Raw genomic sequence first — 24,939 nt, 5'->3', positions numbered from 1 at the left:
TCTCTGTAAACCCTAGAGATGGTTGTGCGTGAAAATCCCAGTAGATCAACAGTTTCTGAAATACTCAGACCAGCCTGTCTGGCACCAACAACCATGCCACGTTCAAAGTCACTTAAATCACCTTTCTTCCCCATTCTGATGCTCGGTTTGAACTTCAGCAGGTCGTCTTGACTATGTCTACGTGCCTAAATGCATTGAGTGATTGGCTGATTAGATATTTGTGTTACTGAGCAGTTGAACAGGTGTACCTAATAAAGTGGCCAGTGAGTGTATACAGTAGTTCTGTACACTTCCTCATTCTTCACCCATTAAATAGGTTTAAGGCTATCATTGGGAGGCAAGGAAAGCAAAAAGAAGACCAAACATACATGAACTTTAAATCATAAAAATGTATTTCAGTTGAAAGGTGACTCAAATGAGCAAACAAATGCAGTACGTTGTCATAAGTAACATGAATATGATTCTCTTCATCAAGCGCCTTTAATTAGATTATATAAACATATACAATGTGTATTCAGTTACAAAACTGTCGATAGAAGTGCGAGATCAGAGCTATATGAACAATTTCTATTAAAAAAACCATCTTGACCCTCCCCAACTGCTATCCCAAATACTGCTGTACCAGGTCCCATCTCCCAGTCATCAACCTGACCAGTGATGTACCAACAATGACAGTATTAGGATCTTACCACACCTCCAAATACCTTAGTGTGAGTAGGCCTACATGTAAACACAAACTCAACGCTTTAACAGATCTTTTAAAAAATGTCAACTGCCATCAAGCAGTAATATCAAAAGGCAAAATGTGAACACATGAATACACCTATTTCAATAAACATATAACCTTTACCAACTGGTAGTGTTTAGTACCATTCCAAGAGCTTTTGGTTTCCATCACAGCATTTTGCCATTTATGTGCTTTGCCAAAGGACCTGGGAAATTCTTAACCACCTGACCTGTGACATTATCAACATTGAAAAATAATAATAATTCAAATCTTATCCTCAAGGCGGCAGTGAATGTGCCTCCACGCTCTAGACGTTAACAGATTATTGTACTTTAAATTTGGTTATATGATTGAAATCCTTTTAACATCGTTAAAAGAGTTTATATTAATTCTGGTTAAAGGGGAAATCTGGGATTAAAACAATAACTAAGTGGTCACCCGGCTACTTTTTTGGTAAACAGGGATAAGGGTGGAGAAATATAACCACTCTCAAATTCATAGACAGAGCAATGAATGCAAAGACCATCCATGCGATCAAAATGATAATTTTAACCTTTAAGCTACACAGTATTTGTTTACCATTACATTGTTTACAAACAACGAGTAAAACAAGCTTATATTTTGGGTTTTGATGGGATAAGACAGTTGGACTAACTTCATGAGCCATTTATAAGTTCAAATCAATGACTATGGTTAATTGAAAAGTCTAAAAAATGATGCAACAACCCCAGATTATCCCTTTTTAAAGTATTGTGAGTATTATGAGTCTGCAATTTGTGCATCAACGGTTTGAGGGGGCGCTATGTCATCCTCTTGGTGCTGGGGGATGGAGCTACAAGAGAAAAAACAAGTCAAGAATTTGTCAGGTCCCAATGAATGCACCATATCACAAAAAGGGAATGCAATCTCAATTTGGGGAAAACCACATGTAAAATGCATGTCAGGGAACTACTATTATCAAAGTATATATTACTTAATAGTTACATTTTGCATTTTTGCAAACGGTAATGATCATGAATATTATGTTCATGTATGAGCAACATAAGGCATGATGAGAAAAATAGGTTTGCGTAACTTTGATCCAACAGAATTTAATTGATAAGAGTTGATACATTCTTGGAAAATAAGGAACAAATAATCACTCACATACTCAGGTGTAGTCTACTCCACCATACTGTATACATACAAAAATCCTTTTAGACTGTTGGCAAAAATCCCCATTCGTCCCTGAGGAATTTAGAATTGCTGCTGGTTATTTCATCGCTTGAGCAATATGCGTTGCAATGTGTCCATTGTACCAGATTATAACCTTTATACAACTCCCCAGTTTATTTCTGTTCATCAACAGAGCATGTCTGTTGGTCCATGGTACATTGTCAAATTCAATAAAACCAAACATTCTCCAATTATCTTTTGATTTCTTCTACTGTAATCTACTAAAGTACATTCATTTTTGGAACATGGTGCAACACTCTCCAAAGACGCTTTGAGGTCATGTTTTGGGTTATATGTCAAGTCACATTATAACCATGTGATTGCATGACAAACATGTATACTAACTGCAGAGGTGTTGATTTGTTGAAAGGTCATATCATTGGTTGTACTTCAACTTGTATCATGAGGCACAGGTAACCAGTCTAGAGGAAAAAGAGGACTGTCCTGTCAGGGAAACAGTAATCTCATAAAAAAAACCTTGAGTAACTGACATCACAAAGGGTTGGTTTGAGGCTTTAAAGCTTTCTCAAAGTTCAACATAAAGCAACTAGAGTTGCTGGTACCCTGAATCCTCTGCTCTCAAGTTGCCTTGTGCTATATGCATCTGTACACTAACTTTCACATAATACCCTCTCCACTTTTACATTACATCCACAAAGAATTCACTGGGATTCCCCATGGCAAGGTGGAAAGACTGGCGCGAGGCGGTGAGCTCTGGGGGCACAGAGCCTAGGTCACGGGTCGGGGGTGCTCCTGGGGGTCCCCCGGGCGTAGTGCCAGGAGGCAGGCCAGGGAGAGAGGGCCCTAAGTGGAGCTGAGGGTGGGGAGGCCCCAGACCGGGGAGGGCGTGTGGGTGTGCGTGGGGGTGGGGGTGCTGGGGTACCATCATGAGCATCATGGGGTTGTAGGACATGGGGATGCCAGGTGGGAAGGGGAGGTGAGGAGGCGGGGCACGGTGGTGTGAGCGCTGGCTGAGGTGGCTGTGCTCGCTGGGGGTGGCTGAGCCGTGATCTCTCCTCAGGCTGCTCCGTGTCGAGTACTCGGACTCACTGCCGCTGCCAGAGCGCGAGTCTGCCCCTCCCCCACCCACTGGAGACTTCTCCTCCCTGCCACTCGTACTGCCCGCCCCTCCACTTTTCCCTCCCCGCCGTCTCTCCCCCTCACTCCGGGTGGAGCCACTGCTCCGGCTCCCTGCAGAAGAGAAGAGGACAGGACAGAGTGAGAACAAGCCTCTCAAGAGCTATGAACACATGAGGACACCAACAAAAAGTAAACCTCGTATGACAGCCTGAACCCTTTGATCCCCTACAATCTTGTTTTACATCCTCTTTCCACACGTGCAACATCCCCCTCCTTGGGCCCTGGTGTCTCACCCTCACTGTGCTGACTCCCCGTGCTCCCTGGGGCATAGCTGTAGCTGGTAAGCTCATGGTAGGGCGGTGGCTGGCTGGAGTATGGCTGGGGGTACTGGTAGGGGAAGGTGTGCATCAGGGGCCATGGGGTTGCCCCCGGGAGGGGGAGGGGAGCCAACGTATCCTGGTCAGAGGCCCCACTGGAGCCGTCATTGTCATTAAGGGAGAGGTTGGCCATGTCTGGGGAAAAAAAGAACACAGAATAATGTCTTCTGATGTCTAATAATGTTGCTGCTGTGTGATACCTTATTGGTCCTTAGTCCTGCAACCCAAAACAACATCAGATGCCTGGCCCTGTGTAACTCACAGTTCTCACAGTCGCTGAAGTCTCCAAAGATGTAGTAGCACTGTTCAGAGAAGGTGATCTTGTTGACAGTGTGGCGGATAAAGCCGGCCTTCAGCAGGTTACTGGCATATTTACGTGCCTCACGGCGGTCTTGGAAGCCCTCGATGTGATGATAGAGCCATTCCACTACATCAGAACCTGTCAATCATCCACAAGAACCCCATCCCACACACAGGGTCATTCTCAAACATCAGCTTCAAAACATAATCACTAGTATCTACCCCTATCTAATCCCTAAATCCACCACTGATCTACTAAAATCATCTTGAACCTTCAGTCTCTCTACCTTCCCTGTATCATGTTCTGCCAAGCTCTCACCCAGGAATGCGTTGGGGATGGTGATCTTCAGCCACATCCTGTCTCTAACCTCTAGGCCAGACTCTGGGGAGGCCATGGCCTTGGCCACAGACGCCATGTCAGAGTGCAGAGACAGGTTAAACTCATCAAAGCCTGAGGACACAAATGAGAGAGAGTTAGAACCTCGACATGAAAATGGCTTTAAAGACAACAAAAAGACAGGCAAATACTAAGGCGGTATCAACAGAACTCCTCTTAGAGAAGGTAAGAGAAATACATGAACATATAGTCCAGGCAGAGCCAAATGAAGACGGTGAGGTACAGAAATACACAAAGAGAAGGTGGAGACAAACCAGGGAACTCACGCTCAGTCTCAGTGACCGAGGAGTTGGAGGTGATGGTGCTGAGGGAGGAGCTGCCAGGGTAGGGTTGGTACGCGCCCGTCAGTGCCACTGAGTGGCTCACCCACACCGCAGGGTCTATGGGTCGAATGGGCTCATCTGAAAAGACAAGGCACATCAGGAAGAGGAATAAAGCCTGACTTATTTTAGTTTTGTACATTTTTGAATGGATATAGACTAGTCTCCCAAGTCAAACGTGTTGCCTCCCACAAATGACATATGCTCCAGGCTAACCATCTCAGACTAACCATCTATGGGAGGGACATGAACGTGCAGGAAATCCAGTGAGTGTTATTCCTGAGCCTCCTCCTCTGATTCCTCCACTTCATTCTAAACTCCAATTACCCAAACTCTAGATTTGTCGGGAGAGTGTCTTCCTAGAGAAGACACTCCCCGAAGGTATTTTTTCTCCCACATTAGCTGGTATAGATGGCTAGAGACTAGATATACACGATAATAAATAATGAGCTACTTACTACGTGGCAGGGTGAAGTAGCCTTGAGGTGAAGGGTCCCAGCATTTAGCTACTGTGAGGATAATCGGTCTGGGACAGAGAGAGAGAAATGCAGGGTTATGGTCACCTTATTTATTCTGCACATCAGATAATGTGCATCCAATAAACTAATGATGGAGAGATGCACACTCCATTGTCCTTGAATTCTTTGATCTTAAAGAAGAGAAAGAAGAGTTTCTGAGTGTCTCAAACAATGGCACCTACCCAGGTTTATGTACAATCTCTCTCAGCACACGAACTGCATCGTCATTACTCATGTTCTCAAAGTTGATGTCGTTCACCTGAGTTGGAGCAACATGAAAGGAATCAGGGTGGGAGGGAGATGAAGAGGAGGGAGGTAGCGGCAACAAATTAGGTGCAGTCAGAACAATGACACAATTTAGAGTGTGTGCCATGGTTCTTCTGAATGGGGTCACTCCCTCTCCTCACCTGCAGCAGCATGTCTCCTGGTTCGATCCGCCCATCAGCAGCAACAGCTCCGCCCTTCATGATGGAGCCTATGTAGATGCCGCCATCGCCCCTTTCATTGCTCTGACCCACAATGCTGATGCCGAGGAAGTTATATTTCTCTGCCCGTGAGAAAAGCAGGGAAGATTACAGGCAAGCTAACAGCAGGGCAACAGGAAAGCAGTGTTGTCAGTTGTAAGGGAAAATGGAAATTAGGGAGGAGGGGAAGTCTGAGGAACTCACCCATATTGAGAGAGACTGTTATGATATTAAGTGACATGGTGGAATCCGTCACACTGCTGAATGATGAGGCCTGCAACACAACACACAACTCTCAACAACCAAAACCAAAACATACTTCCTATTACATCACAGAGAAACACAAACCACAAAATATATGTCTTTGCTGCTATATACTGTACAGTGCATACTTTCTGAATTCAGACCCCTTCACTTTTTCCACATTGTTATGTTATAGCCTTATTCTAAAATGGATTAAATTATTTTCTTCCCCTCAATCTACACACAATATCCCATAATGACAAAGCCAAAACAGGGTTTTAGAAATGTTTGCTAATTTATAAAAAAATAAAAAACTGAAATATCACATTTACATAAGTATTCAGACCCTTTACTCAGCACTTTGCTGAAGCACCTTTCACAGCGATTACAGCCTCAAGGCTTCTTGGGTAGGACGCTACAAGCTTGACACACCTGTATTTGGGGAGTTTCTCCCATTCTTCTCTGCAGATCCTCTCAAGCTCTGTCAGGTTGGATGGGGAGTGTCACTGCACAGCTATTTTCAGAGATGTTAGATCGGGTTCAAGTTCTGCCTTTGGCTGGGCCACTCAAGGACATTCAGAGACTTGTCCCGAAGCCACTCCTGCGTTGTCTTGGCTGTGTGCTTAGGGTTGTTGTCCTGTTGGAAGGTGAACCTTAACCCCAGTCTGAGGTCCTAAGCACTTTGGAGCAGGTTCTCATCAAGGATCTCTCTGTACTTTGCTTCGTTCATCTTTCGATCTTGACTAGTCTATCATTCCCTGCCACTGAAAAACATCCCCACAGCATGATGCTGCCACCACCATGCTTCACCGTAGGGATGGTATTGGCCAGGTGATGAGCGGTGCCTGGTTTCCTCCAGAAATCAGGCCAAAGAGTTCAATCTTGGTTTCATCAGACCAGAGAATCTTGTTTCTCATGGTCTGAGAGTCCTTTAGGTGTCTCCAAGCGGGCTGTCATGTGCTTTTTACTGAGGAGTGGCTTCCGTCTGGTCACTCTACCATAAAGGCCTGATTGGTGGAGTGCTGTAGAGATGGTTGTCATTCTGGAAGGTTTTCCCATCTCCACAGAGGGACTCTGGAGCACTGTCAGAGTGACCCTTGGGTTCTTGGTCAGCAGTCATTGGCCAGCTCTAGGAAGAATCTTGGTGGTTCCAAATTTCTTCCATTTAAGAATGATGGATATGTTCTTGGGGACCTTCAATACTGCAGACATTTTTTTGTACCCTTCCCCAGATATGTGCCTCGACACAATCCTGTCTCGGAGGTCTACAGACAATTCCTTCGACCTCATGGCCTGTTTTTTTTTGCTCTGACATGTACTGTCAACTGTGGGACCTTATATAGACAGGTGTGTGCTGTTCCAAATGATGTCCAATCAATTGAATTTACCACAGGTGGACTCCAATCAAGTCATAGAAGCATCTCAAGGATGATCAATGGAAACAGGATGCACCTGAGCTCAATTTTGTGCCATAGCAAAGGGTCTGAATACTAATGTAAATGTGATATTTCAGTTTTGTTTAGTTTTTTTCAAACATTTCTAAAAACCTGTTTTGGCTTTGTCATTTTGGGGTATTGTGTGTCGATTAATGAGGAAATGTTTTTATTTAATCCATTTTAGAATAAGACTGTAACATAACAAAATGTGGAAAAAGTGAAGGGGTCTGAATTTTTTCCAAATGCACTGTATATGGATGATTGATTTAGTCACTAAGCAGTACCCTCTCCAGCCTAGTGGGGCGCTGCTTCCTGCGTCTGCGGTGTCGCTTCAGGAGACGAGAGGCTGTGCTCTGCTCTGTGGTGCTGCTGAACCTTGGACGAGAAAAGAGGGGTTGTACAACATTAGAAAGCATATCCACTCTGGGCCCCATGGTAGACAGTCTGAATTCCATCTCAACAGTCATATTTCATTGCCCATCCTTCCTAACCTGCTCATGGTGTCTTCATCGGAGTCACAGAAGCTAGTGGTCTCCAGCTCGCTGCTCATGACCGTGGAGGCACTCTCGTATCCCGCCAGGTGGCGCTCCAGCCGGCTCTGTCCATTCATACGTGGGCCTGTGGAGGAGAGAAAGGAACCATCACCTTAATAACATCTCTAAGCATTACTCCCGCAGCAGCTGATCCTACAGCATTATGTTGTCATAAGAACTACTGCTCATAGAGTCTGCATATGGAAGTATGATGATCCTCACCATGCTGCTCCAAGCTCTCCCTCCGTCTTGGCCTCTCCCTCCTGAAAGAGACCACCGACTCTGTCTCCGTATGATCGTCCAGGTTCTCCACACTACCCACCGCATTGGGGCTGGGAGAGAGGGCCGTTAGGTGGAACTAAAGCCTTTACTTAATTACCAGCAATGACCTTAGCCCACTTGAAGAGGAGGATTGATGTACAATGCCATGTTGATATAATTAACAGAAATGACTGGAAATCATTCCTCAATATCCTGCTTGGTTTGTTTTCAACAATTAATTTGGTTTCCTGAATGAAAGCATTCATCACTTCTGTGTCCCTCTCTCATTGTACTATTAAACCATTCACTGGAGCTGAAACATGAAACTTTGTGTGGTGACACATTTTATTGCACCATTTGCAAACTTTCAGGCCCTAAAAGAAGGGATTGTGGGGCTCAAACCTACTGGAACGAAGGGGGTCTGGAGTCTCCGATGCCCCCAGTCCTCTCCACTGGAGGGGGAGGCAGCGGTGGAGGGGGAGGAGAGGGCTCAGGTCGAACCTCTACTGGCGGTGGGGGGGGCTCGGCCAGGGGGCTGTCTGAGGACACCAGCTAGAGAGGAAGAAGGAGAGATGGAAAGGGAGGGGAGAGTGTGAGAAAGAGAGAGAGAAAATGTAAAAAAAAAAGATACACCCCAACCCCATGCATCCTTTCATCACCTACTTCACAAGAATTACATCAAACACATCAATAGAAGAAGGCACACAAAAAAACTATGCATGACATTGTTCTTGACCAATAGCTCACTGCATTGACAAAACTGGTCATAATAATTGGTATAACGAAGAAAATGTATTGATGTTGCTGAGTGGACAGGCAATGAGACATAAAATCACTACAATAGATTGAGCTGAATAGCATCAGGTCTCAGCTTCCGATGTTTATGTTTTTGTTGTATATGTCAAGTGTCAAATTAACTTTTTATTTTATTTTATTTGTTTTAATTTTTATTAAAAGGCAACTGAATAAAACATCTTACCCATGACACAACTCTCCCATTGAAGCAAGGTAGTTTGGCAGCATCATCTGAAATCTCCTCCTTCACCACACTATTGACATACAACACAGAGATCAGGACCACACACACACACACACACACACACACACACACACACACACACACACACACACACACACACACACACACACACACACACACACACACACACACACACACACACACACACACAATTATCTCATAAATGCAATCACTTAGTCACACACTTGCTGCGTTAAACTCATACCAATCACAGACATACAACAGACAGTTAAAGAATCTCATACATCAACTCTCTCTCACACACACTCTCACATATTCTCACATTATCTCAAATAAACACAATGGCTGAATTGTGCCTTGAGAGTTTGTGAATGAGGCACACACACACACCAATCTATAATGCAGCCTTAAGGCTTTGTGTATTTTCAGCATGAAGTAGGCCGACAATATGGTTCATATCTTAATGATACACACTAGTGGTCTGTGAAACAAGACCAAATTCCTATCATACAACAGCAACTTTCGCTCTCCTTCTACACACCCACACAAACACAAACCGCACACACAGAGGATTCTGTGGTATCATAACATAGCCTATTCCTTTCCTGTCTGGATTGTGGATGCATGTTATTTGGTCTGTATGGGTTTATCCCATCATCTCCACTTTGTGGGAATACCCGGGTGCCTGCCCATGCCTGCAAGAGCGTGAGATAAGGCATTTTTTTTGTCCCATGGTATGGGCTAGACTCCAAATAACATTCAGGTCCTCACAAAAGCTCAAGAGATGGCCCTGTTCACTGAAGGATGATTAGAGATATACAAGCTGAGGGAGGTGTTCCAACAAGGATGTATAGCTCCAACGTATCTAGAACAATCCCCTTGTCTGTCATTTCTAAATAATTTTAAGTTCACTTTTTTGGTGGGACAGAGCATGATTTGCTAGCGACAGCATTGTTGGTTCTCCTAAAGTGCAACATCTAGCCTACAGCCATCCAAAACGGATCAAATCTGTAACTTGTGTGAAGTGATGTTGCTCGTCTTGTTATAAAGTCTCAACAGAGCCATAACTGGATTTTCTGTAGGAAGGCACCTTTCACTCTACATGAGGTGTCTGAGTGAGTGAGACTGTCTGTGACTGCAACCTCATCTTCCTCTCTGGCAGGGGAAGCCTCTCTGAGGTGATGTTTTCTCTTTCCTATGGACTTCACCTACTGTGACTACTGTATCTAAATCTGTTGTCCATGAACAATCAGCTGCATTACTCCAAACTACATGCATTTCAGTTTCATAGATTAGCTAGATGTCTCATGTTTACCCCTCTAAATTCACAATTTCCTTGTGTTGGCCATGTCCAGATACTCTCTACCATTTCAGTACTACATTGTTTTTGTCAAAGGCTGCAACAGGATGTTGTAGTAGTTCAAAGCCTACAGACTCCAAGTTGCGCACTCTTTCATACGTAGACTAATGAATGTCAGCACTCTGTAAGTTAAATGTACAGTACAGTGGGCCTCCAGTGTTACTGTGACCCCCTGGATAATTGGCCTGTATGCAGGATGGGCTGCACAAGGGAGGGCAGTACTCATCAACTAATGATATAATAAGATTTGTCTGAGAATAAATATAATAGGCTTTCCATGTATACTGTTGATAAGTCATGCAGGCATGCTAAATCACTGGAACTGTGAATCTGTGAATCAAACCTCATGCCAGGAGGAAAGGATAATTTGTAGAAAACTCAGCTGGCACAAGAGTGTTTTCTCCTGACTCTACTTAAGGGTCGAGAAGGAATGAAGTTGAGGAGGAAGTGCAGCTGCTGTGAAGAGGGGAGAATCTGGCATGAAGCCCAAAATGAAAAAGGGGCTAAAAGACACCCGTGCTGTAGACTATAACATATTTTCTGGTTAAATCGATTTAAAACAGCACTGTTGAATAGGGAATTATGAATTTGTTTATTTGTACAAAAGTAAAGATTCAAAAGGTGATCATAAACAAATCAGCGGTTGAAGGAATACAAAGACTTATGTGGATATACTTGTGACTTCACTTGTTTGCTTTTATCTAGTGTTCCTAAAATAAAGTAGTGAATCACCTCTAAAAACTTCCCCTTGGAGAGCCGTTGATACAATTTCATTAATTATGTTAACTTGTTACCATTTCGCTGAGATGCAACGTTGTTATTTGTTGCCAACACCATAAGTTGAATTGCAACATTGTTCCCTCATATCAGTTCAGCGGACGCTCAGATGGATGCTCGTCAGGAGACTGATGGCATGGAAAAATAACCAAAACACAAAAAAACTCCCTTGGTCACTGTCAGCTGTAAAATTAGAACTATTACTACTACTACAATTGTAAGGTAATCAGCTATACATAGGCTACATAACCTCTGCATCCTCCTTTCGTTGTTATGGTGGAATTGGATTTAATTTCCTCGTGACAAGTTAATTCAAGGGTTACAATTCTGTCCAACATCAATTAGACCATTTAGGGCAAAACATCGCCTTGCTAGGACAGCCTCGCACACTCAGCAGCATCTCAGCAACTTACCCGAAATCCTGATCCATAGATTTAAAGAAAAACTTATAATTGGGCTTATTCAAAACTTGTTTGAAATCCAACAGAGTTATCTGTTCAGAGGGTATGGGGATCTTCACCAAATACGGAGTCTCCTCTTCGTCGATGTGGTAGATTATTTTGGTTTCCGCCATTTCACCAGCCCTTCTCGGTCCCTCAAAACTATCCCGATGGATTAGAACAGTACGAGTAGATCAAACCGTAAAGTTACCCTACCCACCAAACTACCAAACCTCCAAAATAGATAGCATTTAAATTCTGTATTCGGGTACTTGAAGCCGTCCATGCACAAATTAAATTCGTAAGTATCTTTCAGCCTTTGTGAAATCCGTTAAATCCCTCAGGTACGCTGACATTCATACAGTTCTCCAAAACTTTTTCGGCACCAACTGTGTATAGTGAGGGAGGAGGGGGCACAAAGCTATCCGTGCTGCTCGTAGCCAACGCGGCGTATGACGTTATACATAGGCGTATCTACGCCCCTCCACAGTATCCCCTTCAGAACATCCAATTGAAATTCCAGAGACAGGATTGTAGGCTACTCATGACCGAATTCACATGGTACAAATTGATTATTATACTTTATTATCTATAAGATTTGTCCAAGCCTGCTGTCACAGTTGCCAAGACACTCAAATACAAAAGTCCAAAGACTGCATTCATTAAATCAAGGTTTATTCAAGATAAATAACATTAATTATTATGGTCCATTTGATTATCTATTTTCTCTGAAAAACAATCACAGGGCCGAGAGTCACGCTGCCACAAACTGCAGTGTCTGAAAAGGAAAGGTTACAAAGTTAGATTTATTTTGCTGCTCTACTGCCATACTGAAGAGCATGTGCCCAACATATCCAAACTGATGAGCAAAATGCTAATAATGTACAGTACATGAGCTAATGCATGCCAACAGGTAGCCTATGCATGCAAAAAAAAAAAAAGTCTAGTTCACAATGGCAGTTTGAAATTACTCAAATCCTATTTTGGCAGTCTGAAGAGGCAAAAACCACATTCATAGCAGTATTCCAACAACAACTGATCTGCGCATTAAGGCCTGCAGTGTGAACCACACTCAAGTTGCATGTGGACATAAATACCTTTTGAAATGATGCCCTTTGATTGATGAGCTTTCCTGAGCCATTCAGCATGACTTGAGGAACAGGTGTTATCACAACATCGACACACCCCATCACTCCCATCCACATTATTCCACCTACACAGGGAACCACATTAACTGAGCACATTAAGTACCATAAGTCACCAAATTAAGTGACTATTCTTGAACTCACCTTGCATTTATATAATTGCAAGCCTTGCTTACGAGGCTACTATGCCATCTCCCATCAGCTCTCAGGTGGCATGTGATATAGATCTAGAGGGGACATAGCAATTTCAGAAGAGAACCAGGACTACAATAGTATTTGGAAACCAAATAACATGTCAAGCTCACAGAGTTCCTGGGATCCTGGTGGAACAGGAAGGCACTGAGCTGCAGTTGAAGTATGTGTGCCTTTGTTCGGGACAGGAATCGAGCATTTGATCCTTCATCCTTTGAATCAGTTAGGCACCTGGGAATGAGGTTGATAAAATTTAGACATAGCAGGATCTGTGTGTGAAAGTGAGTTGAGTGGGTAAGTGAGTTTCTATCACACCCATGGTTTTCTATGAAGTAGTATCTGGGCACAGAGGTCACATCAGGTTCCAAGGTGGCCACACAGCTCGCAATGAAGAGTCGACGGGGCACATGGCCAGCATCATTGAAGGAGGCTTCAAGGTGCAGGATATCTCCAAGAAAGTACTGATTAGAGGACCTCTTACTTTTCCAATCATCTACATATAGAAAGGAAACATTTTGATAACAATTAAGACACCTTACACTCATGCAGTAGTAGACAACTAGAATCCACAGAAACAACAGCACCATACATACCAGTCATGAGCCTAAGGGAGAAGTCAGACTGCTCCATTGCATAGTACACAGATGTGGAAGGTGTCAAGGTTGGCTGTACAAGACTACTGCTCACATTATGCATCCTGTGTCAGGAGGAGAGGGAACAGAGGGAGAGATTTATTGAAAGTTCGCAAATTGCAAATAACAAACCCAGGACACCATACCTTCTGTAGTGACAGGCAACAGGAATGACAGCACTGTTCATCCTGGTAATACCCTGGTAATTGGCAACTGGCGAAAATACCAATTTGTTTGAGTAGACCATGGAATCGCCATCCATCTACAAGATAAATAAAGATCATTTTGAGAACATGTGGTAGGAATTAGTTTCAGGTGCTGATATGCCCATCTTATTTGAATGTCAATTGCAATGGAATTTCTCAATTGAATAACAGCTGGTTAGTGTTTAAACAATCTTCTACTTACAATCAATTTGGAACCACAGTCGTGCAAACCTGTTTCTATGACAAATTCAGTGTCACTAACAGCAATAGCTTGGCAAATCTCCGATCGTGCGTGCCCTAAAAATAGTTCATCTGGAGACGCAAATCGGCCGTTATTGTAGAGGTCAGCTTTAATCAGTATAATCATAGTCGCTTCTGTACATTGTACTCGAACAGTGTAAGCGTCGCTTGGTAGGCCCACGCCTTTTCCAACAGGAATGTCATCACCATCATTTCTCAGTGAAGCAAGTTTATATTGCCTGCCGTCTGGACCCATCATTGGTCCATCCTTCAACACGCGAATGCAGCTTGCAATATAAAATGCCGACGACAAAACCAACAGCATAAAGATGGCGTGTTCTTCTAGGTTTACCCCCATACTGTGTTTTGACACACAAAAAACTAGCTAAGATGCATATAATTAGAACGTGGATTCATCAGATGAGGTCGGTGGTTCAGTCCAAATGCCTCAATTTTTCTGCTTTATTTTACGATGTGTGGTAATCACACCTGTGATTTCTCTCTATCTTAATGAAATCAGAAAAACAGCTGCGGCGAAGTGATTAGACCTCGAGGCGACGTGTTTTGCTGTGGTCCACATCACACAGACAATTGCTTTACCATTCAAACAGAAAACCATTTAAGAAATTGTATACTCGACCGACAAGGTGACTGCAGCATTTGAATGTGATTGGATCATCAATTAACTATCATTTCACGAGGATCAATTTGCTGTAGGTAAACGTAATTCATACATTTTAGAATTATTTTGCCCATGTCCTTGATTTCTATACTTAATGGCCCTGTGTAACCGATGTTTACCCTTTCAAAGGTAATAATTAAAATGCCAATCAAAATGTGAAATAAGTCACAGGTTGGTTTGGATTTTTTTTAGGGGGCATTGAGATGGTAATCCAGGGCTCGGTCAGGATACAGAAACACAGGAATTAAGTGATTTAAGGCCAGTTGTGCCTGCAGAGAATCATCCTTCATAATTTCCAATTCTGTGTCCAGATATCTCCTGGATTATCTGGAAATCCATTAATTGCACTAACCCTCAAATTAAAGAAATGGGTCAACTGTGCCCTACATGACTGTACCTCCCAATTTATGACTGACTCCCAACCACTTGACATCTACCCCTTCAGCTCACCAACAAAGCATTAGCCTACTACTATGTAAACACTGCAAGAAATTATATCACTCCATTGCAATATAATTCAAAGTGACTTGTGCACCCACTTTTGTTGAGAACAGAAATGTAAGACAAGAATTTAATTGACAAACTTTCATATTTTTTATTTTTCAATCAAGGGTCATCTCTTTATGGGGTCATCTTGTTTTTTGGAAGGAGCCACAGTGTCTGCATCCTTTGTGTTCATTGGCACTGTGGCAGTCACATCAACATCAGTACCATTGTTCCCTTGAGTAGGGCTGATATCACTGAGGGGTGCTGTGGCATGGTCATGCTCAGGAACGCCATCATCAGGACTGCCACCCTTCTCACTTGGCTGGAGTGTTATGCTGAGAGTCTGATTAGTAGGGGATGCTGCAACTGCATCTTCAGTGACATTAACCTCATTTTCCCATTCTATAAAGAAAGTTAGAAAAGGGTCAGTTGAGATTTCACAACTCAATTCACATGAGAACCATCTCATGCATACCTTTTTCATAGACTCCACTCTTCCATCGAGCCATGTTTTTCATGAGCTCTTCCCTATCCTGTTCATCCAGGCCACCAGTCAGGCCCTCTCCCCCTGTAGTAAACTCTTCTCCAAGGCCTCTGGGTTCAGGTGTGGGAAACAGCCAGGGGCCTCCTGGAATGGAGTCTTCACTTGAGGGACCACCCATCTGACCTTGGGATGGAGAGAAAGCGCCTGGAATGAAAGATAGCAATTAACAATTGACTGTATATGCTAGTGGCATTTTTTCATATGAATAGACAAGCACCATTCTTGAAGTCCAAGCTGCTCTCAAGACTGCCAGGTGACGTGGGTCTCCAAACTTCTGGTCTGGAGAGAAAAGCAGGGATGCCACCCTTCCCTCTTGGACTCAAAGGCACACTCTTCTGTTTGGTTGTGAGGACCAGCATGGGGCCCACAGTGGTCTCCTTTTCCCACCCTAAAAAAAAGAAATTAAAAAGTTCATTAACCAACATGCTAGGTCAGTCTAAAATGCATATGCAGTCAAAGCACATGATAGGACTACCTTTCTTGGTATTCATTCCACTCCTCCAATGGGTCTGAGGTTTGCTGGGATGATCATGAGTAGGCATTCTTCGTGGACTGGGGTGAGATGTTGCTTGGTCAACTCCAGGTTGGCTCTGACAGTTACCACATAACAAATCATTCCCATCATTAGACCGCCATCTGAAATTGATGAAAATGTACATGTTAATAGAGCACACAGCCTATGCTTACTGGAGTCTATAAGTCACAACATCTCAATGTGATGAGACAAAAACTCACCTCCCATCAATGAAGGAGCATGCCTTATTATGAGGCTCTGCATCATCCATGACAGGAACTGCAGCAAGGTGACATGTGATGAAGAGCTGTAAAACATAACAGGATGAGCAAAATCAAATTAACCAGAGCTATGCATAATTGATGAGTTGCAGAGTAGGCACTCACCTGTCCCCGGTCCTCCTGATGAAACCTGAAGGCATCAATGTGAAACTGGAGCTTGTGATCCTGAGTCCGTGGCATGAACTGAGAGCGTGAGCCTGCCAGCTGGGAATCAACCAAGCACCTGGAGGAAGGGTCACTGTTAGAGGACAGTGGATGCCTGGGATATACCAGTCTAAGTTCTCACCATTACTTACCCATCATTCTCAATAAAGACATATCTGGGAAGAGAGTTCCTGTCTGGGTCCAGTGTGGCAACACAGTTTTTCACAAATACTCTGAGCCTCATGTGGTGAGCCACTCTGACAGAGGCTTCGATGCTGATGGGGTCCCCTAGGAAATACACACTAGAGCCCCTCTCATAGAGCCAGTCACCTACACACAAAAAAAATCTTAAGACAATTGTAGAAAAAAAAAAACAAGGTGGTTGTTATAATTAACATGACATGTACACCTACTCGTCATGATCCTCAGGGAAAAATTGAGTTTCTCTTCAGCAGACTGTGTAGAAGTGAAGGGGATCCAGGTTGGTTGAAGCGAAGCACTGGTCAAACTGTACTTCCTGAACCAGAACACCAATTTCACAAAAAGCAGATCAACATGCAGTTCTGATCATACATCAAGTGAGAACTCACCTGCTATAATGGCACTCAATTGGAATTACAGCATCTTCCATTCGAATAACTCCATCTTGGGAGGCCATAGGCGAATATATGAGGAGGTTTGTGTAGACCAAGGAGTCTTCGGTCATCTGCGGATTCACAAAAATGAGCATTAAAGAGGCATCCACATAAGCATATCACAGACACACCAGTCATTAAGCTTAAGCTCACCCAGCGCTTGATCCCACAATCTGATAGCGCCGCGAAGATTCTGTACTCATCGGCTGAGAACACCGTGGCTTTGCAGGAGTCCCTGTTTTCAACTCCAAGGCGCAAGTCTTCTCCATCGATAAATGTTCCGAGTTCAAACATATCAGCCTTGACAATAATGTCCACAAAGTCAGGATAGCATGTCACAGTGACAGTTTTCACCCGATCTTGTTTGACAATTGCAGTGATTTGCTCAGGTTGCTTTGAGAACTGCCGCTGCCTTGAGGACAGAACCTCGTCAATTCGTGGTCGCCTGTTTTGAGGTCGCCGCCATGTGTCATCTCTGGAAGGATACGCAAAAGCAGGAGAGGTAAAGTAGTGTCCAGACAGTGACGACAAAACTGCTATGTTTAACAATAACCTGACCACATTCTCCATGAGCCCCATCTAAACAAGCAATACGATCCTGTAGGTTTGATAGCAATTGCTGCTGTACTACAGATCACAAAAACAATCTAAACTGAGATGGCTTTTAAAGACCAACTCATGTCACCAGAGGACTTAAAGTGTTTGTAGCATAGACCGCACATTAGAATTCAATTAGGCTCTGATTAGATCCCGCATCTTATTGGTTAAGAGATACTGATGTGTTAGTTCCTTCTGTAGGCTATACATGCGTTCCAATTCTCAACCGTTTCCCTGAAGTATGAATGTGTCCACTACCCACATGAGCATTAAACATAGGATTGGTTAAGAGCCCATACAAATATCCGATGCTTTTGTGAGGGAGTGAACAAGTGTACTCTTCAGGGGAAAGGCTGTAGAATTAGGAAGCAGGACTGATCTCTAGCTGTCAATCAAAGAGCCTATATGTGACTTTGGGAAGTTAGTGGGCGCCGGTGACACATTCCATTTCCGTTTGTAGACCAGCAGTTCCCAAACTTGCGGTCAGGACCCATTGCGGTCCCCTGAGAAAATCAAACTAACCTCTATAATTTGATAAATAAGACACAAACATTTATTTCGTAAGACGTCTGTGTATTGCACCTGTAGCTATATCGCAGTGTTTTGGGGTTTAAATCCAACCAATAAGTAACATAGTTTAGGCGATTAGAATACACTAGGATGTGATTATGTATTGGTATAGGCCTCAATCAAGTTGTTGGCGTCACAGAAAATTATTGATGTCAGTTTGGGATCGCGAGACAAAAAAAGTTTGGGAATCGCTGCTGTAGTCCAATTCCATTTCTAAGGTTCAGATCTATCATAATTTGACAACCATATCAGAAATATGTTTCTTGTGCTTTCAGACCTGCAGGGATAGGAACTGGCTGGGAAAGAAATGGAATCAGGCCTATCTCACCGATAGGCAGAACTGTAAGCTGTATAGTTACACAAAGACGTTTCAAATTGTAAATTATTCTTAAATCATATTGTTTTTACATTTTCAAATAAGATCTAGGTTAGAAAGTATATACTGTTACACATTAACGAATTTACTTCGGTTCTAAATAAAATATGCCACAATATGTCACACTATTCAACTACCAGCTGTGAGGACCTTCCAAACTAAATCAAAATGGCGGAATTTCAGAAAAAGGGGTCAGAACTACATCTCATAAAGCAGTTAAAATAAATCTACAGATGGATGTATACTGATACTAGTTAGATTGACAAACAAACCACTATCTATAATTGAAGAAGTGTTTGTTTATTTTTATTTAGTTTAAACTTTTCCCTGTTGCTGTTCAACGACCATTAGTGTGGTGTAACTTTGCAAAGGTAAGAACGCTAGCTAGCTAATCAACTTGGCTCGCAAGCTTGCTGCTCAGCTAGCTAGATATAGATGAAATGCACTCTGTAAAAGTGATATGCATTAGGTAGCTCGCAAAAGTATTATTTGCAAAAATGTTTAATCATGTTAACCAATGTTGCATGCGCGGTTCTTTTGGTCGGATAATAGCCTACACACTGGGTAGGATCACGTTAACTTTGCAAGCTAGCAAGCTAAGTGACGTTAGCCACCGCGTTGTGAATGATGATGACCAGTGTTATATGAGTGAGAAGTAGCTATTATTGACTGCATATAGAATTGAAAATATAGTGATGAATTAGTATATGAGTTCAAAGATTGTTGCCAAATGTAAATGGTTGATTACAGATAGTAGATAGCTACAATGTATGACAGGACTAGCGGCGCCCTGCTAAAAAGTTGAAGGGGTAAGATGATTAGTCATTTGTCAAAATCTCCATCTCTAATGAAGAGACAGCTTTGCCACTTATCGTTGATGTCTGCAGACTTGATTAATATTTCATCATTATTCAGAAGTATAAATCAATACATGGGTGCATCACAGAAAACATCAAATTACACAGTTTTTTCTTATTTTCTGTATCAAGTATGTCCATGTAATGCCTGAAATGTATTTTGTTATTTTCATTTTCGTTTTTTTTAGCATAAGCCCCTGGGGTTTCTAGCCTGAACCTGCACAATATCTGTATCTCATCTATTCACCTTGTTTTTCTCTTGGTCTTGTTTTTAAAGTGCAAACAAAATATAAAACAGTCTGGCCTCAGATGCATGCTTTGTTTTCATAAATTCCTCTTTTAATCAGAACTGACTTCAAGATACATCTGAGAATTAGCCCTGTGGGTGATGAAACTTAAACATGAAACAATGAAGAATTCCAGCCCACCTCATTGAGCTATCTCCCCTCACAGCCATGGCAGAGGAGCGAAGGCAGAAGCAGTGCAATGTGGTTCTGCCCACTGAGTCTATGAAGGCCATGGCAGAGTCGGTGGGAGTTGGGCAGTTACAAGAGGAGAGTTGTGTGGCCCTGAGTGATGAGGTCAGCTACAGAATAAAAGAGATTGCCCAGGTAAGGGCGAGTGTGTTCCACCATAACTGATGTCTGTGTGGTTTGAAGGCATGTAAACCTGCTAGGCTCACACAATGACAAACCTGGTGGAAATATCTCAGTTTTTGTAATACTAATTCAGTGAGGGTGATTCTTATGAAATATGGTCCTTTGCTCATCTTAATTGTTTTTTCCATTGGTCTTCTAGGATGCACTGAAGTTCATGCACCATGGGAAGAGACGTAAACTGACTACCAGTGACATAGATCATGCTCTTAAACTGAAGAATGTAGAGGTGAGGGAGACTTTATAATAAATGAGCCACAATACCTACCCCTTGTTAGGGTAATATTAGGCTAGTGTGTGTGATGATATTTGCAGGTATGCTCTCAGTGGGTGGCTTAGTGGCTACCACCCCCATCTTAATTATTCTACAGGTATTCAAAGCTCCCTTGTCTATCCCCACAGCCACTGTATGGCTTCCAGGCACAGGAGTTTATCCCGTTTCGCTTTGCAAGTGGAGGTGGGAGGGAGCTTCACTTCTATGAGGAAAAGGAAGTGGACCTCAGTGACATCATCAATACACCCCTCCCTAGAGTCCCACTTGATGTTTCACTCAAAGGTAAAATTTGTTTTTAATTGATGTTGCATCGCAGTAAATTCACACGTCTTATATTATCTATGTGCTATAATGATATTGTTGTTAACAACAGCTTTGGAGTTTGTTGATACAAGCTCATTTTGGTCTTTTCTTGGTTTCTGTTCAGCTCACTGGTTAAGTATTGATGGTGTACAGCCTGCCATACCAGAGAACCCGCCCCCAGGTGAGACCCTGGTCCGTCTATCTGTGTCCATCTCTCTCCATTGGGATAATGTTGGAACATGTTTTATTTTGTTTGTGTTACACTGTACTTACCTCTTCCCTTTGTGCTAATTCACCTTCTCTCAGCACCCAAAGAGCAGCAGAAGGCTGAATCTACAGAGCCACTTAAAGCTGTCAAGCCTGGCCAGGAAGAGGAGGGAGCCATCCAGGGCAAGGGGCAGGGGGCTACATCAGCAGAGGGCAAAGGTCAGTGTCTTGTGTGTCTGTATTCCATCTTCAAATTATACATACAAGTAGAGATTTGCGTTCCCCTACATCCCTTTTTATTCATATTTGCTGAGGCTTTCTCTCTCTCTCTCTCTCTCCCCAATGTTTTTTTTAACATTCACTCCAGGAAAAGACAAGGGTCTGATGAGGATGAAGCCCCGCAGTACTCACGAGCTCTCAGTAGAACAGCAGCTCTACTACAAGGAGATCACAGAGGCCTGTGTGGGATCTTGTGAGGCCAAGAGAGCTGTGAGTGTGTCACTTCACCAAGGTGTGTTTCATTGTTCCTTCATTTATCATTGTTGCCTCATTGTTTTTCTCTTGTCTTCTTCAGGAAGCTTTACAGAGTATTGCCACAGACCCTGGGTTGTACCAGATGCTCCCAAGATTCAGCACTTTTATCTCTGAGGGGGTGAGCTTCTTTTCCTGTCTGTATCAACTTTGCTTGCCATTTAACCTCCATGATGATGCCCAAGTGTGTCAGAACAGTAGAGACCTTTAGGCCTTGCACCTTCGATTTAACAGCGTTAAGATCAGTTTGTTGTTCTTCTCTCTGACATTCTCTTCCTCTTCCCCCAGGTTCGTGTAAATGTGGTGCAAAACAACCTGGCCCTGCTTATCTACCTGATGCGAATGGTCAAGGCACTCATGGACAACCCCACACTCTACTTGGAGAAATATGTGAGCCATGAAACAGAACACATCTGTCCAATTTAAACACAGATGGATTTGATACAGAGTAGATTGATGACAAAATGTTAACAAATGCCCAATATGTCTCTCTCTGGCTCTTCCCGGTCCTTCTCCAGCTGCATGAGTTGATCCCGGCGGTGGTGACGTGTATTGTGAGTAAGCAGCTGTGTTTGCGGCCAGATGTTGATAACCACTGGGCCCTGCGGGACTTTGCTGCCCGCCTCATGGCCCAGAGCTGTAAGACCTTCAGCACCACTACCAACAACATCCAGTCCCGCATCACCAAGACCTTCACCAAGGTGTGTGTGTGTGTGTGATTCAGATTTAAAATCTTTGAAATACTGGGCCTGGTGATTACTAAGCATGAGCATCCCTTCGCCTTTTCTCTCTCAGAGCTGGTTAGATGAGAAGACACAATGGACGACACGCTATGGCTGCATCGCTGGACTTTCTGAACTAGGACCTGATGTGAGTGCCTTTCTGTCTTTCTCAGATATATAAATGTTCTTACCCACCACTTTGTTATATGTTTTGGTTTCCTCTTCTTTCTTCTCTAGGTGATTAAGACGTTGATCCTACCTCGGCTTACCATAGAGGGTGCTCGCATCAAAGCAGTGACTGAGGGACCCGTTGTCTCCAACATTGATAAAATAGGGGCAGACCATGTCCAGAGCCTCTTATTGGTGAGTGCTGTTTTAAACGTATGCTAATGATAGAACAAATATGTGCAATAGGCATTAGACATATTGTAGACTAATAAAACACCTCCACATACACTGAAATTCATCATATGTCACAATCCATATCTCCTTTAAGTGTGCCTTGATTATTTCCTCATGTTCCTAGAAACACTGTGCCAGTGTTATTGCCAAGACTCGACCTCTGCCTGACAATGTGGACCAGTACCGGGTGGACTACGGTTACCTAGGGCCTATGCTTTGTTCTCATGTAGTAAAGGCCAGGGCCCAGGCAGCATTACAGGCCCAGCAGGTCAACAGAACCACATTAACCATTACACAGGTACCCTCAACCACCTTTTTGACCCATCTCCATTTTAGTCACATGTCAAAAATGTATGTAAATACAATTTCAGTTGGACAGATGAATTGAAAATATCAGCAACTTACTGTATATCATTCAAACTGCAAAATACAGTCAGAGTAATAAAAAAAGAACTGTCTCTCTTGCAGCCTCGGCCTACTCTCACAGTCTCTCAGAGTGGATTAGTGGGGTCCGGGGGGTCTCGTACCCCCAGCATCATCAAGGTTCCAAGCTCCCTCACGCTCATGTCCACTCGCCCAGGGACCCCCACACAGCCCTCTCCCCCAGCAACAAAATACATTGTCATGGCAACCAGTGCAGGAGCAGCCTCTACCCAACAGGTACTGTGGACAGAAGTCTTATAGGGTTTATATAATTGCTATGCACTTTATTTATGTTGTGGTGTTATGTATACATCTTCAAGGTGTGGTCATAAATGAATTTATCTTCTGAAGAAACTCTGATAAAGGCCTCCATTAAAAATGATATCCAGATGCACTGATGAGTAATCTTGAAACCCAGAATCTTATCTCTCGATTGAGATTCTGGGTGCATAGGAAGTAAACATTGGGGATGGGAAGATGTCAGTGAGTCTCCACCCCACTAAAGTTTTTGCTCTAGCGTTACCTGAGCTAGTTCCGTTCCACTCTGCCCTCTGTTTACAACACGACCCGTACGCATTGCACAAAATAAAAACAAGGGAGTTAGCTGAAGATGTTTTCGAGGTCATAATTTCGCAGGTGAGCAGTGTGCATTCAAACGCTTGTTTGAAAGAAAATCCAATTGAAATCCCTGCCTCCATTTCAAGCACCTCTTCAACTCCTCTCTATTCGTAGATAGAATCTGTGGCGGGGTAAAATTCACTGGATGGATAACCACCCCCCAGCCCCACTTGCATTACGGTTCCACCTGATGTAGCAAGACTAACTGATGTGAAGTAGTGTATAATTTTGTATTCTCCTATTCTGTCCTCCAGGTGATCACCCTAAGCTCCTCCCAGTCTGCCTCCTCAGTCACAAGCACTGTCCCCAGCACTACATCCACCCTACAACCCCTGGTTAAACTGGAGTCTGGAGGTGGTGGTGGGTTAGGGGGATCACGACCTCTCCAGAAGTACATTGTGGTGTCTCTTCCCTCATCTGCGTCTTCCTCCCTGGAGAGTAAGAGCTCCGGTGTGCTCCCACCCTCCACAACCTCTCCCATCTCATTGGAGACAGGGATGAAAATGGACCCATCTCCCGGAGCCAGCACACAGTCCCCACACTGAAACAGGCCTCTGAAAGGCTGGTGGTGGGGATGAGACCTTTACCTCCCTACTGTGGACAGACACTAACAGAATGGGGGGGAAGGAGGACTTTGGGGTGTGTGTCTGTGGGGGGGGGGGTCGGGGGGTCAGGAGTAGCAGATGAATTGTTTATGAAAACGGGGCTATTGTGAACATACAGTATAATGGGGATGCATGCAATGAATTGCACAAATTGCATCTCTCTCTTTCCTTATTGTACATACATTCACACTCTTCTAAAACTGTGTGGGCATTTATAATGGTTCAACCAACATTCTAATTGATTTCATGTCTGTTTTTTTACACTCTATAATAAATCTGATTTTGTAATGATTTTATGTTGAGTGCATTGTTTCTTCATTGAAGGATGATTAATTCAGCTGACAGATATATAGATAGGTACATTGCATTACAGCAGCTCACATCAGAAACAACCAAACAACAAAATAAAGTGACAATAGAATAGTAGAATAAAATAAAATGGACATCTGAAACATTACATACAATAGGAACAGTCCAGTATGATTTAACATCCCCCAGCCTGATCCCAAACGAGCCAGCCGGAGGAGGAGTTGTACAGTCTTATTGCGGCAGGCAGAAAAGATTTCTTATAGCACTCTTTAGTGCGACGTGGTTGTAGTAGTCTGTTGCTAAAGGAGCTTCTCTGCTCTGTCATGTAGGGGATGGGAGA

At 43.3% G+C, this 24,939-nt stretch overlaps 3 protein-coding genes across 4 annotated transcripts; 1 reads left to right on the top strand and 2 right to left on the bottom strand.

The window, feature by feature from the left end:
* Positions 1-389: 389 nt before the first annotated feature.
* On the bottom strand, positions 390-11,797 carry LOC310824379 (segment polarity protein dishevelled homolog DVL-2-like). 2 transcript variants are annotated; one of them, XM_083697213.1, is made up of 15 exons: positions 11,422-11,797; positions 8,851-8,920; positions 8,278-8,423; positions 7,833-7,942; positions 7,569-7,695; positions 7,362-7,452; positions 5,603-5,672; positions 5,342-5,481; positions 5,117-5,193; positions 4,875-4,942; positions 4,351-4,497; positions 4,019-4,150; positions 3,662-3,838; positions 3,316-3,534; positions 390-3,133 (listed from the first exon to the last, which is right to left on the bottom strand). In XM_083697213.1, exons 1-15 carry the CDS (start codon positions 11,580-11,582, stop codon positions 2,583-2,585), a joined length of 2,286 nt encoding a protein of 761 aa, XP_083553339.1. In that variant the 5' UTR covers positions 11,583-11,797; the 3' UTR covers positions 390-2,582. The 2 variants fall into 2 exon arrangements, with proteins under 2 accessions (XP_083553339.1, XP_083553340.1); XM_083697214.1 differs by having other exon boundaries at positions 4,363-4,497.
* A 3,361-nt stretch (positions 11,798-15,158) lies between these two features.
* On the bottom strand, positions 15,159-18,240 carry LOC310801204 (zona pellucida sperm-binding protein 3-like; the record flags this gene model as incomplete). Its single annotated transcript, XM_083665199.1, has 11 exons — positions 15,159-15,433; positions 15,507-15,698; positions 15,793-15,963; positions 16,051-16,211; positions 16,311-16,396; positions 16,476-16,593; positions 16,667-16,844; positions 16,928-17,031; positions 17,105-17,220; positions 17,303-17,624; positions 18,188-18,240. The coding sequence occupies 11 exons, from the start codon at positions 18,238-18,240 to the stop codon at positions 15,159-15,161; spliced, it is 1,776 nt and encodes a 591-aa protein (XP_083521325.1).
* A 635-nt stretch (positions 18,241-18,875) lies between these two features.
* On the top strand, positions 18,876-24,575 carry taf6 (TAF6 RNA polymerase II, TATA box binding protein (TBP)-associated factor). Its single transcript, XM_083696359.1, has 15 exons — positions 18,876-19,063; positions 20,003-20,160; positions 20,348-20,434; positions 20,608-20,761; positions 20,907-20,963; positions 21,089-21,208; positions 21,357-21,478; positions 21,564-21,641; positions 21,809-21,910; positions 22,039-22,221; positions 22,316-22,390; positions 22,480-22,605; positions 22,769-22,942; positions 23,113-23,304; positions 23,940-24,575. The coding sequence occupies exons 2-15, from the start codon at positions 20,005-20,007 to the stop codon at positions 24,228-24,230; spliced, it is 1,917 nt and encodes a 638-aa protein (XP_083552485.1). The 5' UTR covers positions 18,876-19,063; positions 20,003-20,004; the 3' UTR covers positions 24,231-24,575.
* Positions 24,576-24,939: the final 364 nt, after the last annotated feature.

This window comes from Argentina silus (assembly GCF_951799395.1).
Source record: "Argentina silus genome assembly, chromosome: 2".
Taxonomy (NCBI): Eukaryota; Metazoa; Chordata; class Actinopteri; order Argentiniformes; family Argentinidae; genus Argentina; species Argentina silus.
This window is presented reverse-complemented; position numbering and strand designations above follow the sequence as displayed.

Coding starts and splice junctions, on each gene's coding strand:
- taf6 (XM_083696359.1), top strand. CDS start 20,005: ATGGCAGAGGAGCGAAGGCAGAAGCAGTGCAATGTGGTTCTGCCCACT. Junction 21,911..22,038: donor CACTCTACTTGGAGAAATAT/GTGAGCCATGAA, acceptor GTCCTTCTCCAG/CTGCATGAGTTGATCCCGGC. Junction 22,943..23,112: donor CCACATTAACCATTACACAG/GTACCCTCAACC, acceptor TCTCTCTTGCAG/CCTCGGCCTACTCTCACAGT.
- LOC310824379 (XM_083697213.1), bottom strand. CDS start 11,582: ATGGCGGAAACCAAAATAATCTACCACATCGACGAAGAGGAGACTCCG. Junction 5,482..5,602: donor AACAGTCTCTCTCAATATGG/GTGAGTTCCTCA, acceptor TCTCACGGGCAG/AGAAATATAACTTCCTCGGC. Junction 5,194..5,341: donor CAGGAGACATGCTGCTGCAG/GTGAGGAGAGGG, acceptor GCTCCAACTCAG/GTGAACGACATCAACTTTGA.